Source organism: Gymnoscopelus microlampas, assembly GCF_963454915.1.
Source record: "Gymnoscopelus microlampas genome assembly, chromosome: 17".
NCBI lineage: Eukaryota > Metazoa > Chordata > Actinopteri > Myctophiformes > Myctophidae > Gymnoscopelus > Gymnoscopelus microlampas.
Window position 1 is genome coordinate 41783028 of NC_139954.1, and position 15804 is coordinate 41798831.

Consider the following 15804-nt stretch of genomic DNA (forward strand, 5'->3'; position numbering starts at 1 on the left):
GCCAGTGTTTACTTTCTACAGCAGCCCTTTCCTGGAGACAGAAGAGGAAGGAGAAAATAGAACAACAAATACAACAACTATTTGTTTTCAGCCGGCTTGGGGGCAGTCAGTGTAGACGGACGGTGTCGTCTTTCAGACGTCAAGGCACCAGCGGGGTGGTAAAATGTGTCCCTCCAGCCATGGGGTTGATATATACTGTATATAAACCTCCATTGGTCAATGTTGCCAGGTCTGCTTATTATATATACGACTTTGGGCTTGTTTTTCCTGTAAAGTCGCCTGTAAATATTGGTGCAGAAGTTGCAGGTTGCGGGTTTTTGGGGCTTGTTTCCAAAGTGTATACTTATTTGGGCTTACCTCCAAATTCTTTGGATTATTGTTTAAAAAACAGTGGTTCTCAAATATTTTCACATATCAAGGACCCCCAAATTCATGTGTATTTGTCCACGGACCCCCCCCCCCCCCCCCCCCCCGTACCAGATTTGTGTTGTTAAAATGTTTCAAAGATATTCCACATTTTGCACTTTTTTTTCTCCTCAAGATGTTTTTGAAAATAGCAAAACTATGAGCTTGTAGATCGGCTATTTTCAGATAGCCAACGTATATAGGTTTGAAGTGCTCGTGTGGCATAGTCGCTTCTTTTGGGCTCGTTTTCATAGACCTCTGCTCTGGTTCTTATTTCTCTCGCAAAATCTGGCAACACTGTATATACTGTACCTCCATTGGTATTTTATGCTCTCACATCCAACACTGGACACTTGTGTTCCTCTCACTGCAGACCAGCGCCTGCATGTCACTCAAACACGGGATGTTGAAGGCATCAGCGTGCGAGGACGTACTACATACGTATACATGCCAGCCATATTGTTGCCGTTTCTTTTTCCATTCCATTGTCTCTAAATGACAAATGAGAGCTAGTCTTTCTGCGCTGAGTATAGGGGCAATAAATCAGCTCTCTAGCAGCAATGTGCCAAAGGCGACAGGTGTTATGCACAAAGCCTGTTTGTGGAAGCAGAGGTTAAAACGCTGGGTTTATTTAACTCAAATAGTTAATGTTAACGATGAAACTCTGTTAGTGATTGAATGAGGAGAAGTGACTCTGCTAATTCACCAGACATGTATTCACAATAGCAGAATGTCCATTACCTGTGTCTACCATAGTGCCTTAAAATGGTCAAACATGGCAGAATTCCATTCCAAAATGACGTTTAAGTAAAGCAAATTATTGGTTATTGACCACAATTTTCCATTTTGGCTATAAATAGTGAATTAATGCCACACTATATAACACTTCAGAATTAAACCAAATTAATAAATATATATTATGTGCTTTTCCCCATAAAGAAACACTTTTTTTTGGGGTGTTTTTCTGTATTTATTTTTGGCATAATCTCAAGCCACAAACTCACTCATAGAATCATCAGATGTTGCTTAATCTAAAACTTCTTTAATTCTTTTCACTGTAGATCCAAAGAGGGAAATGAGGAGTGTGTCCTGACAGCAGGTCTATTCCCCTTCTCCCCTCCTCTCTAGAAAGCTTATCCGCTGTCATCTGTCCGCATTGTCCTTCTTATCTCTGAACATCAGGGCTGAGCTCAGCATTGGGTATTGCATTTGGAGGAGTGAAGGGGGGACCGTATACTCCTCTCCTGTAGCCTGCCAGAGCAGATGGAGCACCTCCAACTACAACAAGAGGCTTGGGTGGAAGCTTTTTTGGCCTTCTGTTGCACACAGGTGCTACACAAGTCAAAAGAGGTCTAGCACTAAAACCACAGAGAATGATCACTCAAGCATAGGTCTTCACACTCTGTTGCTGTATGGCCATAGGTGGATGTGACTGATGTAAGTGACTTTCCACTGCACAGTCAAATCTTCTATGTAAACATGGACCTGCAAGGTTCATTTGGGAGGGTAAAAATGGGTCGATTGGGTCCATTTTTATTCTCGCGAGTTACAGTATAAGTGAGGATTTTGCTGTTTGAGTTTGTCATTATCATGCAAACGATAAACCACCTCTTTTCAAAAATAGCAGATCTACAAGCTCACAACACGCTACTTTTGAACCTTGTGTCATTTTTGGGGAAATCTTTGCCTACAACGACATGCCCAAAATAGAGATCGCCAAAATTCTAATTGATCAGAAGCAGCAATTTTTAAATGAACTTTATACAGTATATATTGGATATCAGCATGAAAGGGCACTACTAGGCACCAGCTTGGCATGCAGCGACCAGTGTGGCAGCAATTTAAGGCTGTTGCAAAGCAAAACCACATTTTAGACGTTGGTGCATAAGGAAAGGGAGCGCTTGCATTTATCATGGACTCATAAGAGAACACCCTTCCTCTGTAATATCAAGCTGCCGTTGCCCAACCTCCCCTGTGGCTTGTTTTTGAGTCTATGCCAAAAAAGTGGATATATATTTCTCCTCAACACCTCGAGGGCAGTGTCACCCATTTCACTTTTTATTGGCTCATGCAAGCCTCTCTTTTTTTTTCTTCTAATTCTGCGTGGATTCCATGTCATGACAGGCAAGGCTCAACATAATCTTTGCAGAGATGTTTCAGAAGGACCAACCGCCTTCTTCCTGTTGTTGCCCACAGACTATCAAACTAAGATACTGATGAATGATTGTTTTGTGATGTTTGCTTTTTATGAAGAAACACTACATCTTGTGAAGGGGATGCCAACATGAAAATAAACATAATCCACACACACTCGCAGGGATAGGGAGAAAGTGTGGCTTGTGATACAAAAGGAGAACAATATCCATCAAATGGGCAGTAGTGCAAGATAAAGAAACTGAATGATAAACAGCAAAAGAGTCTGGCTGGCAAGGAGTGGAACCGGGGACACGCTAAAGAAGGAGATTTGCACCCATGTGCAGTGGTAGAAGAAGTACTCACAGTACACTTTACTTAAGTAAAAGTATCAATACTGCACTGTAGAGATGCTCTGTTACAAGTAAAAGTCCGGAATTTAAAATGTACTTGAGAAAAATCCAGTAAAATAAAAAATCCTAAAAATTGTACTCATGTACAGTACTTGAGTAATTATACTTAGCTAACTTTCCACCACTTCCCATGTGGTAAAACACAATTATTTAAGTACAGTACTTAAGTAAATGTACTGATGAAGCACATTTATATTATTATATTATATGGCTTAGCATCAATTAGTCTGTGTTGGTAGCTTGGGTTTGAGAGCAGCAGAACAAGGCCTACAACACCAGATGATAAGACCGGAATAGGGAGTTCAGGTCGGCAGGTCACAGCTGCCAGTAGAAGAGATATGTTTTAGCACTAACAAGACATCAAATTAATTATTGTTTTCCTGTAGCCAATTATGAGCGGACCGTCACAGAAGAGCAAGTCAGTCTATCTGTGTGCTTTGCTGGTGTAGGATGTATGTGTATGTTGTGTGACTGTTACAGCGCTGTAAATAAATCTTTCTATTATCACTTCATTGTATCTGAGTCAAGGTTTTGCTGATCTTTTGAGAGTTTCTAATTCCGCTAGACTTAACGACTGAAATACATAAATTGTAAGCAAGGATTTCCACGTCAGTACTTAACTTTCCACCACTGCTTATGTGCCACAAGGCACAAAGCGGATAGGTAAGGTAAAGGTAATTTGCCAACACAGAGGAAAATAATATAACCTAGAAAAAAGAAACCTGGCATCCCTATTTTGAGTAGTGAACAGTGTCTTTTTTATATATTTCCCCACATATTTCCAAAAATAAAAAAGGGAAAATAGCTGATCTACAAGCTCACAATGCATTGTGAGCTTATAGATATGTTGTTTTCGTTATGAATACAGGTGTGCTTTGAAATTTTGACTTGTACCTTGCACCTTGGGCATAAACCTCGCCATGCAAATTTCAGAGTAGGAATAGTACACTCCATATGATGGATCATTGTTTCTGTGCATACAAAAAAAAAAGAAAAAGAAACAAAATGAACTGTATTGTAATAAATGACTCAGGCTTGGAGCAGTACACACAATAATGTGTGCATGAGCCGTCAGTGATATTTGATCCTGATCCCAAAGCAACAAAGAGAAACCACTTTCACCTGTTCTTCTCAATGAGGAAAATAATTACTTTCCAAACTCCCCACTGGAACTAAAACAACACATATTTCACGCGCACATATTGCACTGATATGCAACAAAATGGACATTTTAAACGCTAGCCGCGGAGTAATAGAATTTCATGAAGTAATATGAAAAAAACGAACTGGATGGTAACCATTCTCTCTCCTTAAAATGCGGTGAAAGCAAAAACTTTTTGTTCAGACAAGTTTGGAAGGCATTCCTTAGTGGGGGGAAAAGAAAAAAGAAACAGGCAGCCAAGAATAAATTGTTGTTGAAATGCGAGTACAACAGCCAACTAAGTCTCTGTTTATATAGAGAAGTCAATTTGGTAATATACGGTACACTTCAATACTAGTGTTATAAAACAACACAAATTGCAACACTGACTTTAATCTGACTCATAGTTTCATATTCAGGAGACTTATATTACATCTTAAAAGGACTATTGTTACAACAGGGTCTTCAATTGGGTGAAATGGGATTCACTGAATTGTGAAAGTATATCAGATTTGTTTAAATATATGTAAACATATTACATTCATAAGAGGGTCCCGGACTTTATGTCATTATGAATAATAAAACAAAATTGACCTTGATTGAGGTCAAGGAAATAGCTTTCAAAGAGCCAACATATTCAAGCCCATAGCAAAGTAGGAAGTCTAGGAAAGGAAGGGCCATGCCAAGATAACACAAGCTTTGTCTTTAGAGTGGGACCATTGTTGAGAATCCAGTCCTTTCTTAATCACAAGCTTGGGGCCAGCTGGGGGCTTTTTCAAATGGTTTTGTGAGTGAAATATAATCAGCAATTAATATATTTCACTTTGGCAACGTTATGTAAAAAAGAAAATAGATTCGATACCAGTTATAACAACTCCTAAAATAAAAGGATGTTGTGCTTGCTTAATACCTGTATTTGTCCTATGATAATTCATATATACCTGAGTATCGTTCTTCAAGTGTAATATTCTGTATGACTGAGGCTGAATGCACCTTCATCATCGATTCCTTCAATGGAAGGAGAAACAGGATTAATTCCTAAAAAGTCAACTTGATTTAAGTTTCAGTTTGGAAACACGGTTTTCAATGTGTGATTTGATTTAGGATACATAACAAAGTGACTGATTGATTGATTGGTTGGTTGGTTGATTGATTGAATTTGATTGATGGACGGCTTGATTGATTTTATTTGATTGATTGATTTGAATTTGAATACCTTATTAGTCAGAAATGTAAACAGCATGTGGTACAGAGACATGAAGGTTAAAAGGATAACGTCCTGGGGACTTCCATTAAAAATGTAACCCCTTGAGCAGTCTCTAAGATTTGAGAGATTAGAGGTTAACTCGATTTAAAAATAGCTTTAATTTGTATTTGCTTGGATTTGCCTGCAACACCAACTTAAGATGAGTTCAAATGGAACAGAACCACATCAAATGCAGACCACAGGAATCCGCAGGCTTGTACTATCAGAGGGGAAGTGCGTAAACTGTATAATTTGCATTCAAATGGAATGCAGCATTTTATAAATAATCACAAAGATTATTTACATATATGGAGAACAGCAGTGGTACCCTAGTGTGGTACCCCTGCATGGGGCTTTAGCCTCGTCACAGAAGACAAACCCCTGACAAAAGAGAGCAGAAGTAAACAAGCATGTGGGATGGATGTCTCATCCCACTTGGCAGCCTCCCATCCCCTCCCCAGAGACACCTTGTACACAGACCATGACTACTCTCTGCACTATACTCTCCTGAGAGAGCTCAGCCTGACCGATGCCTGTTTTTTTTTGGGTCCGATGCCGATTCCGATTTTGGAGAGTCCTCTAGTCCAGTGGTTCCCAAACTGGGGGTCCCCAGATGATAAGCTTACTGTAATGTGCAACATTGTTTTCTAACTAGTAAACAAACCGACATACAGTATAACTGTATACAGGCTATCTTCACATTTCTAATGACTTGTAAGACCTTTTTAATACCAAATTGGCCAAATTGTCAAATATTATGTAAGAAAGGCACAAGCATTGTGAAAATAGCCGATCTACAAGCTCACAACGCCTTGCACGTTTGGCTTTTTTCACTATATTTATCTGTGGAACCGAGTCAAACTAAATGTAATGCCTCACCTCCTACACTTCCAAGTGCTTGTCAGGGTGGGGGTGTCCCCCAGTTCAAATATGATTATTTTGGGGGGTCGTGGGCTGAAAAGTTTGGGAACCCTTGCTCTAGTCCCTTGATTCCTAATGTTTCAATGTATTTGTCTTTGTGGAAAAAGAAAAACATTTTCTAATCAATTTCATCATTTCAATTTGTTTTATATGAGAACATTTAATGCAAAACAAAGAATAATCACAAATAGCTTTATCTAACCACTTAAAGCCCTAATCTTTTATTTATTTAAATAACTGATCTACATGCTTGCAATGCATCGCAATGCTGTGAGCTTTGTATATCGGCTATTTTTGGAATTTCTGAACAGTGCTTAAATTGTTAAATTAAAAGGTTATTTCTGTTTACTAACTTTTGAAAATGTTCTCCATTAATAAAACAAATATAATACAACAAAATAGGGGGACCGGATTGAAAGTGGTTTTAAAAAATTGGCTGTGTAGGCCTATTTACTGATACAGATGTCTTAAAAAGAAAGTCAAACAATGGCTGATAGATCGGCCAAACCGATATATCGGTCAGACTGAGAGACACTCTCTGTACATAGACCATGGAGAGATTGAAAAACATAGGTACCCCGATGGAGCCTTCACTGATAAACGCAGATATAAATGTTATGCATTCCAGCATGAATGCTGAAAATACCACATACCATAACATGCAGGCACATTCCAATTCCTATGAGTCACACGTGTAAGAACACAGGATTCTAAAGGGCGCGAAAACAAGATCCCTTGTGCATTACCTGACATTTTCGACACAGGTACAAATATTTTCCCGCACATCAAAATATAGACAAAAAGGACTGGTATGAAAAGAGATTTAAAACGTCCCTGTGTGTTTATAACTGGATGATTTAAACCAGAGGTCTTCAACAGGGGGTCCGGGACCCGTAGGGGGTCCTCAGAGTTAGGCTACTACAGGGGGTCCGCCAAATCTTTGTGTGATTTTTACATTAACCACTTCAACCAAGCATCCCTGTTCTGAGGAGAACTTTAGCCCAAAATAGCAGATCTACAAGATCACAACGCCTCACCACTAAAACCATCAGGTTTTAAGTTAAAACCCTTAGGTTTTAAGTAACCACTTAAAACCTAAGGGTTTAAGTGGTTAAATGTATGAAAATCCACATTAACATGAATCCAACATGATAGTGCTGTCAAACAAGTCTATGAAGCTATCTGAAATCCATGAAATGAAATGAAATCTGCAACACAATGTTATACAATATGTAGTGGGGGTCCCTGCATCATCTCTCTCTCGGCTAGGGGGTCCTTGGCCTGATTTAGACTGAAATGATGTACGTGAGAGTGAAAGCAGCTCAGTAAAGCCAAGCATCAGATGTTTGCCCTTTACTTAATCAACCGTCAGCGAAAACGGGACTCTTTGCAAGACAGAAAAAAAGAAAAAAATCCCCCAAATCTCCAAGTTGTTCCAGTCCCACAAATATGCAGCCTACAATGCATTGGCAAGCACGCACAGGTGAGCCATGGTTCATGAATAAAGAAAAAAAAATCATAAAGCTATCATGTACAGAGTTGACATACACATAACCCACCTGGCAATCCCCAGACAGGAGATTAAAGGTATTTGGGATGAGCTACCCAAACCCTTTTATATGTGTTTAGGGGCGACACCCCGAGTGAGCTTCAACAACAAAGAGAACATGTTATTTTGTATGTGGTGATTTGAAGGAGAAGGGGGGGGGGGGTAGTGAAGGTGATATTTGAGCAGTGGTATACCATTATGAAAATGATCTGACTTGCTATGGGCTCCTCTCTGGATGACTGACTGTGACTGGCATTCAGCGTTGCCAGATTGTGTGAGAGAAATAAGCAACCGCGTCTGTGAAAACAAGCCCCAAAGAAGTGACTATAGGCCAGCCACGTGAGCACTTTAAACCTATATACATCGGCTATTTGAAAATAGCCGATCTACAAGCTCACAAAGCGTCGCGCAACCGCAACTGTAAATATTTACAAGCAACTTTACAGAAACACCAAGCCCAAAGTCGCTTATAATAAGCAGACTTGGCAACACTGTTGCTGATGTTGGAAATACTTTATTACCTGTAAAGGTCCTGCATGCACAATGTTAAAAGTGTACTTATACACAGTACTCTAGTTACTTTCCATGAGTTGGAACTGGATGACTGTGACTGTGTCTGGCATTGTTGACTGAACAGCTCTGTTCACCCCTCTCTTTATCTCACAACAAGCATTCTTCTTCTGCCTCATTTCAATACCCATTCTTCACCGAAGAGCCCCCCCACCCCCCACCCCTGCCACTCACACTTGCCATGATTTGTATTCTAAGTGGGCTCATGGACCTTTTCTAAGACCCCTGCTGCCTGCCTACCGATCGCAATCTGCAGCCTTGTTGCATCCAAGGAGGCACAGAGGCTGCAGAATATATCCATTTGAAGGAAAACACACCCAAAATACTTATGTTTTTATGAGAATAATAGACTTTCAGTTGAAATGCAATCAAATGATAAGCTACACACAGACACTACAACAGCCAAAGAAAGGAAAACATCAACAAGTCAGTTGTGTAAGACGATCGATTATCGTGCAGACACAATATCATTCTGAATTCATTACTCAGCTTTGAAAAGTCCATAAATCATAGTAGTTACAGATAAAGTTGACAACAGTTCTTTACAGTTCATGTCTCTACTTGGTCTGATACACAGCAAGAAAAAAGCATTATTATTTTGTTGATAGACTACATGTTGCAGCCAGAGCGGTGCTTCTCAAAGTGGGGTCCAGGGACCCCCAGGGGGCCTGGAGGGGCTACTTCCAGGGGGTCCCCAGCAAATTAGTTATAATATAGCAACAAAATCAGTTTAACCTCTTCGATAACCGATCTACCGGCAATGCAATGTGTTGTGAGCTTGTAGATCTACAATTTTCCCCCAAAAAATGTTTTTGAATATTTTGGAAACATTTTAACAACATAAATCTTGTATGGGCGTCCCTGGCTCAAAAGCTTTTCCAATGGTGGTCCGCGGCCAAATATACATATACATTTGGGGATCCTTGACATGAAAAAGTTTGAGAACCACTGCTGTAAGGAGTTAAAATAATATTCCGGACTTGACGGCGTAGGTAGATGATAGATTACATGCTGCAGAGAACAAACAATGCAAGAAGGGGCATAGACTTGTGCCAAAGACTCAAACGTGTCTGAAACTTTTGATAAGATTCTCTTTGTCTCTGTTATTTGAGACTGTCTGAAATGCCAGAATGACATAAAAGAGTTTTTGAACCCCAAGTTGGATTCCTCCCAAAGGATAAACCTTCCACCGGTCTGCCACTCAAGTCTAGCTCCTTGGCAAAGTTACACCTATGAATCAGTTCTTTCTTGTCATGAAGATTATTTCTCTACCATATGTTGCTTCTACACATAGCCTATGCTTTCTGCTTAAAAACAACATGAATGAGCTATTATGAATATAAAAATGAAGACATTTCACAGAATTTCACAAGACTTTGATATGCTATTTTATGAATACCAAGTTACAAACCCTCAAGACAAATGCAAATACAATACTGAGACATTATCAGATTACATTGTCTGTGACCACTACAGGAATTAGGCCCTGGTAGTACTATTGTTCAAACCTGATAATCTCTTGTTAATGTGTTTATAAACTATGACATAATTAGTTGAGCTATAAGATAATAATTACTGGATTATCTTATTGTTCTGAATAACCATGTATTCATAGTCAGTTGTTTAAAGGGGTGAGTGCTTAGAATGCATACAGGAAAGGGACTTTCCATTTCAATTTGTTTCTTTTTCCAGACAATGCAAATGAGCAACACATTAGTTAGAACTCAACTCACTTGCTTATTTCTCAAAAAAAGGACAAATAAAAAGGTCTATACTCTTCACCTGCAGAATGAAAAACAAAAGTTGTTTTCAATGTAATTCCCCTCTGAACAGAAAGTAATTTGGAAGAAGCCCAGTGGCTTTGACTTCCAGACACTGATAGCAGAAAAGCAGTTTGCTACTGAATGGATTTGATAAGAGCAACATACCAATACAGTGGGCATTCTCTCCTGGGCAGACTCCCCTGTGCCAACTCCTCAGGGGCCCAGACAGGCAGACATTGCACACAGGCACACTCTGGCAACACAGATAGAGCATTTTATTAGATTAGCCGGTAACACTGCAACAAGTTTGATAAGCATTCAAAGGCTAATACATTATTTAAATCTAATATGAATTAGTAGGCCTAAGTGTGTTAATGAACGTCTGAATTAATGGTGATCATTGGATTACTTGATGATAATTGGTGGATTAACCAGTTAGAACCTCTCTAGACTTAGTAAAAATGGACTTGAGTTGCACTGTACTTGGTGTGTTATTTTTCCAATCTATGCCAAATCTCTTTGCCAAACAAATTGCTGATCTACAAGCTCACAAAGAGATGCGTTGTGAGATGCGTTTGGCGAATGTTCCCCCCGGTATATAAATGTTGGGGTTCAAGTGGTTAATAGATTATTCAACTGTTGTAACATTTTAGACAGCATCCACGGCCAGATGGTTTCAAGTTAAACACGCGAGAGCTTTTCTGTACATGTGATCATGGAGGATTCACACTTCAACACAAGCAAAGAGCCATACATCTGTGGGACCGATGACGTGGATAGACTCATACAATCAATCACTGCTATCACATATCAAAGAGAGCAGTAACAACATTTGCAAGCCACACATGGCACGTATCCAGTTTCAAAAGTGGCCACAATGTTGGTCGAGATCAGAGCTGAGAAGGTGGAGAGACTCCGAGAGAGCTCTGTGTGGCCTATAGTTCTGTCATCGCTCTACTAAACTGAAATCAGAGAGGGTGAGAGCGCTGTGGTGAGACTTCAGTATTAAGAGAATGAACACCCTTCTCAGTGGCACCCTATACACTGTGCGCTGCTTGATAGAAGTCCCACATAAGAGTGTGCGGTTCTTTTCAGATCCAGAGGGGTCAATCAGCACTTGGGAAGGCAGACATAACAGCACTTAAAATGTGGCAGGATGTGTGTAGAAGAAGGGTGGAGAGAAACGTATAGACTCGGGTGGTGAAAACTAGTACTAGACTTTAATTCTCACATCATAATAGCCTAACATAGGCGACGGTGCACACACTGTCACCGAGTGATTTGTATACAGAATGAAATATGAGGCTGAAGTATACAAAAAAGACCACTCTAATTTTCCACTCTCCCTCTGGGGCAAAAGAGGCAAAAAGAGGGGCTTCTGTTGGGTTGGAAATGAAAGTGTCAGTGGTGGAAAAAGTACTCAAATGTTTTACTTGAGTAAAAGTATCAATACTGCAATGTAGAAATACTCTGTATTTCCGGAATTCAATTACATTTTACTTGAGTAAAAGTATAAGTATTATAATACAAATTTACTTAAAGTACCAAAAGTAGAATGTCCCTTTACAGACACTTTCTAATATATAAAAATCTTTAACACATATTTGCCTCTGAGAGTATAGTGGAGTAGAAGTAAAGGTAGCCTACTTATAGGCTAATTGGAAATACTCCAGTAAAGTAAAAGTAACTCAAAATTGTACTTCAGTATGGTACTTGAATAAATGTAGGCCTATATAATTACTTTCCACCACTGGGCAAGAGAGGCAAAAAGAGGGGCTTCTGTTCTGTGGTTGGAAATGAAAGTGTAAACAAACTCCTTTCTCACATCACACTCTCTCACACATGACGTTAGTGACACACTGTCAGTCTGTCGCTGATCACAACACATCGTTTTCTTTTATAGTGCCCGATTTGGAGACGTCTGCTTCTGCGACGCAACGCGTGGTGGTGTCACACCCCACCCATGGGTGTCACTCATACACCCCACACGCGCCCTGTGCAGTGCAGACGCTCCTCCTTAGTGTTGCCAGGTCTGATTATTATAGGCGACTTTGGGCTGCTTTGTCTGTAAAGTTGTTTGTATTGATTGATTGATTTGATTGAATACTTTATTAACAGTTTGCAAAGACAAGCACAGGGAAGTATACAGTTCAATGCAAGGTCTGTTGAGGAGAAACCCAAGAAATGGCTCGTTTCCATTGGGATCCTTTGTAGCCTACTCAATTCATCGAAAATTGTAAATGTAAATTGTAAATATTGGTTAGTTGCAGGTTGCAGTTTTGGGGGGTTTATTTCTAAAGTGTAGTTGCTTATATGGGCTTGTTTCACTTTTTTTTTATTGTGTCATGTCATGGACCCCAAATGAATATGTATTTGTCCCCTAACCCCAATTACATCTGAAAATATTTTGTGCAGGTAGCCCCATACCAGATTTGTGTTGTTAGAATGTTTCAATAATCTTCCAAATATTCCACATTTTATTTCAAGAATCTTTGAAAATAGATGCGATGCGTTGTGAGTTTGTAGATCGGCTATTTTCAATGTATACAGTATATTGGTTTGAAGTGCTCATAAGAATGGCCTATAGTACCCTAGTTGCTTCTTTGGGGCTTTTTTCCCCCCAGACCTGGTTGCTTGTTTCTCTCCTGACAATGCTGATGCTCCTCCTCAGCACCTCAGACTCAAAGGGGGAGGGGTTAAGGGGAGGGGGAGGGGTTAGGGCCAGGGGGTTAACAGTATTTATGAGTGCAGGTCCCTTAGAATTTACTACTAGTCTACTACTAGCCTTGGAGACCTACCCACACACACACACACACACCCCAGACAACACAATTTACACTCAAAGCCAAAATGTCATATGAGGTGAGTTTTCATTTGTTTGTTTATTTATACTGTGTTGGGTTGTTGTTTTTAATAAGGATTTTTCAGATCAGTGTTTAATTGAACGTTTAGCATATTTAATTACAGCAGACTGTGTTTATAAATAACAAAAGGCACCAAAATGATTATAAATCCGTTATCATTCAGTGCAGTAATAATAACCAGACAAATTGTGTTTCTTGTGTTTCACTGACTGATCTAGTGTTGCCATGTCGGCTTATTATAAGCGACTTTGGTAGTTGCGGCTTGCGGGTTTTCGGGCTCGTTTCTAAAGTGTACTTGCTTATTTAGGCTTGTTTCCAAAACATGAAATTATTATTTAAACCAGTGGTTCTCAAATATTTCCATGAAAAAAAAGTTTTGTGCCAGGGAGCATTCGTGTTGTTATAGATTAGAATGTTAAAATATCCCACATTTTATTTCAAAAGTTTTTGAAAATAGCAGATCTACAAGTGATCGGTTATTTTCAAAGGCATATAGGTTTTTTAAGTGCTCATGTGGCCTATAAGTTGCTTCTTTTTGGACTTGTTTTCCTAGACATGGGTGCTTATTTCTCTCAAAACATGACAAACCTTTCTAACCTAAATCCCATCTTTGTGCTTCCCAGCAGCATGTGTTCGTGTTCGAGGAGAACGACAACTCCTCGGATGAGTCCGGGGACTGGGGGGTGGACTTCGAGGAGCCCTGCGGCCGGGCGCTCAGCGACGAGTTCTACCGCATCTTCCTGCCCACGGTCTACGGGATCATCTTCATCCTGGGCATCGTCGGCAACGGCCTGGTGGTGGTGGTCATGGGCTACCAGAAGAAGGTCAAGACCATGACGGACAAGTACCGCCTCCACCTCTCCGTGGCCGACCTGCTCTTCGTCTTCACGCTGCCCTTCTGGGCCGTGGACGCCGCCTCCAGCTGGCACTTCGGCGGCTTCATGTGCGTGTCCGTGCACGCCATCTACACGGTCAACCTCTACTCGTCCGTGCTCATCCTCGCCTTCATCAGCTTCGACCGCTACCTGGCGGTGGTGCGCGCCACCAACAGCCAGGCCACGCGTAAACTCCTGGCGGATCGCGTGATCTACGTGGGCGTGTGGCTGCCCGCCGCCCTCCTCACCGTCCCCGACCTGGTTTTCGCCAAAGTGCAGGACATGGAGGCCCAGCCGGACGACATGTTCTCCGGCGCGATGGACGGCATGCCCGGCGTGGAGACCGAGGGCTCGCGGATCATCTGCCAGCGCGTGTACCCGCAGGCCAACTCCACGCTGTGGGTGGCGGCGTTCCGCTTCCAGCACATCCTCGTGGGCTTCGTGCTGCCCGGGCTGGTGATCGCCACCTGCTACTGCATCATCATAGTCAAATTGTCGCAGGGCTCCAAGGGCCAGGCGCTCAAGAGGAAGGCGCTGAAGACCACAGTCATCTTAGTCTGTTGCTTCTTCGGCAGCTGGCTGCCCTACTGCCTGGGCATCACCGTGGACACGCTCATGATGCTGGGCGTCATCCCGCAGAGCTGCGCGCTGGAGAACGGCGTGCAGAAGTGGATCTCTATCACCGAGGCCCTGGCGTACTTCCACTGCTGCCTCAACCCCATCCTCTACGCGTTTCTGGGGGTCAAGTTCAAGAAGTCCGCCCGGAGGGCGCTGACGTTCAGCAGCAGGTCGAGTCAGAAAACGACTCTCATGACCAAAAAGCGTGGGCCTATTTCGTCCGTGTCCACCGAATCTGAATCGTCGAGTGTTTTGTCCAGTTAACAGACAAGAGACATTCAGGACAGGAGCCTTTTTTTTGGCTTGAGACTCTCAGGGGGAAACAAAAAGACTATGCTTTCATTTCAAAGGACTTACTACATTTTTGTACATTTGTAAATATTAGACATTCTGTTTTTATTGCGTTTTTTACTGTAATATTACTTGATTCTTTTTTATATTGTGTTTTTTAAAGTCTTATATATGCCCTCAAGGCATATCCTCAGGCAGAGCCTGAGTTCCATTCACTGTGCCCCCCATGGCTGGTTGAACTGTAGCTATTGATTTTGCAACCAAGACTTGTTTTTTTCACGACTCGTCAAGGCTACACATGATGCTTGGGGGAAAAGCTGCACCTTTTCTGTTTTTTCTTTGGTAAGGGATTGCATGGGTGCTTTTGAATATCTGTACGTACAACATCTTAGCATTTGTGCACTTAAGTTGAGTGATTATCAGAAAGCTATTATTTATTGCTGTCATTCACATTGGACTTTTTGTAAAAAAAATACCCTGCGTTGGTATAATGTCAATTTTGTATTTACTTTTTTTCAGTTTTGTACAGAAAAATAAATACTTTACCCTTTTTAATTATTGTGCTGTGTGCATTTGTCAACCTAAACATCACTTCAGGGAGCGAGGATGCCCTCAGGGTTGGGGGGGGGGCTGGTAGAGTGAAGCTTGACACACACACACACACACACACACACACCTCAAGCGTGTGTGTGTGTGTGTGTGTGTGTGTGTGTGTGTGTGTGTCTCTTTCTACCTGATCCGGCGTCTGGAGAGTATAGGAGAAGGTCTGAGCAGGAGAGAGGCCCTGTAATTGGAAGAACATCTGTGCACTTTTTTATTTTTTACATCTTAAGCAACCGTGACCCAAACGCCAGAATCCTCAGTCACAATTAGCACCCATATGGCTTCTCAACAAAGAAAATAACATGTTAAGTTCCCATCTTTCGTTCCCGTCACTCGGTGGAGATATACTGCCTTTATTATGTTAGGCTTGTAAATGCGTATTATCTCCATTCACTTTACAAACCTGAAGGGG

At 41.2% G+C, this 15804-nt stretch overlaps 1 protein-coding gene across 2 annotated transcripts; it reads left to right on the forward strand.

Annotated features, from left to right (window-relative positions):
* The first annotated feature begins 12876 nt into the window (after window positions 1–12876).
* On the forward strand, window positions 12877–15344 carry LOC311064796 (C-X-C chemokine receptor type 4-like). 2 transcript variants are annotated; one of them, XM_084084739.1, is made up of 2 exons: window positions 12877–13003; window positions 13632–15344. In XM_084084739.1, the coding sequence occupies exons 1-2, from the start codon at window positions 12992–12994 to the stop codon at window positions 14760–14762; spliced, it is 1143 nt and encodes a 380-aa protein (XP_083940865.1). In that variant the 5' UTR covers window positions 12877–12991; the 3' UTR covers window positions 14763–15344. The 2 variants fall into 2 exon arrangements, with proteins under 2 accessions (XP_083940865.1, XP_083940864.1); XM_084084738.1 differs by having other exon boundaries at window positions 12911–13003; window positions 13629–15344.
* Window positions 15345–15804: the final 460 nt, after the last annotated feature.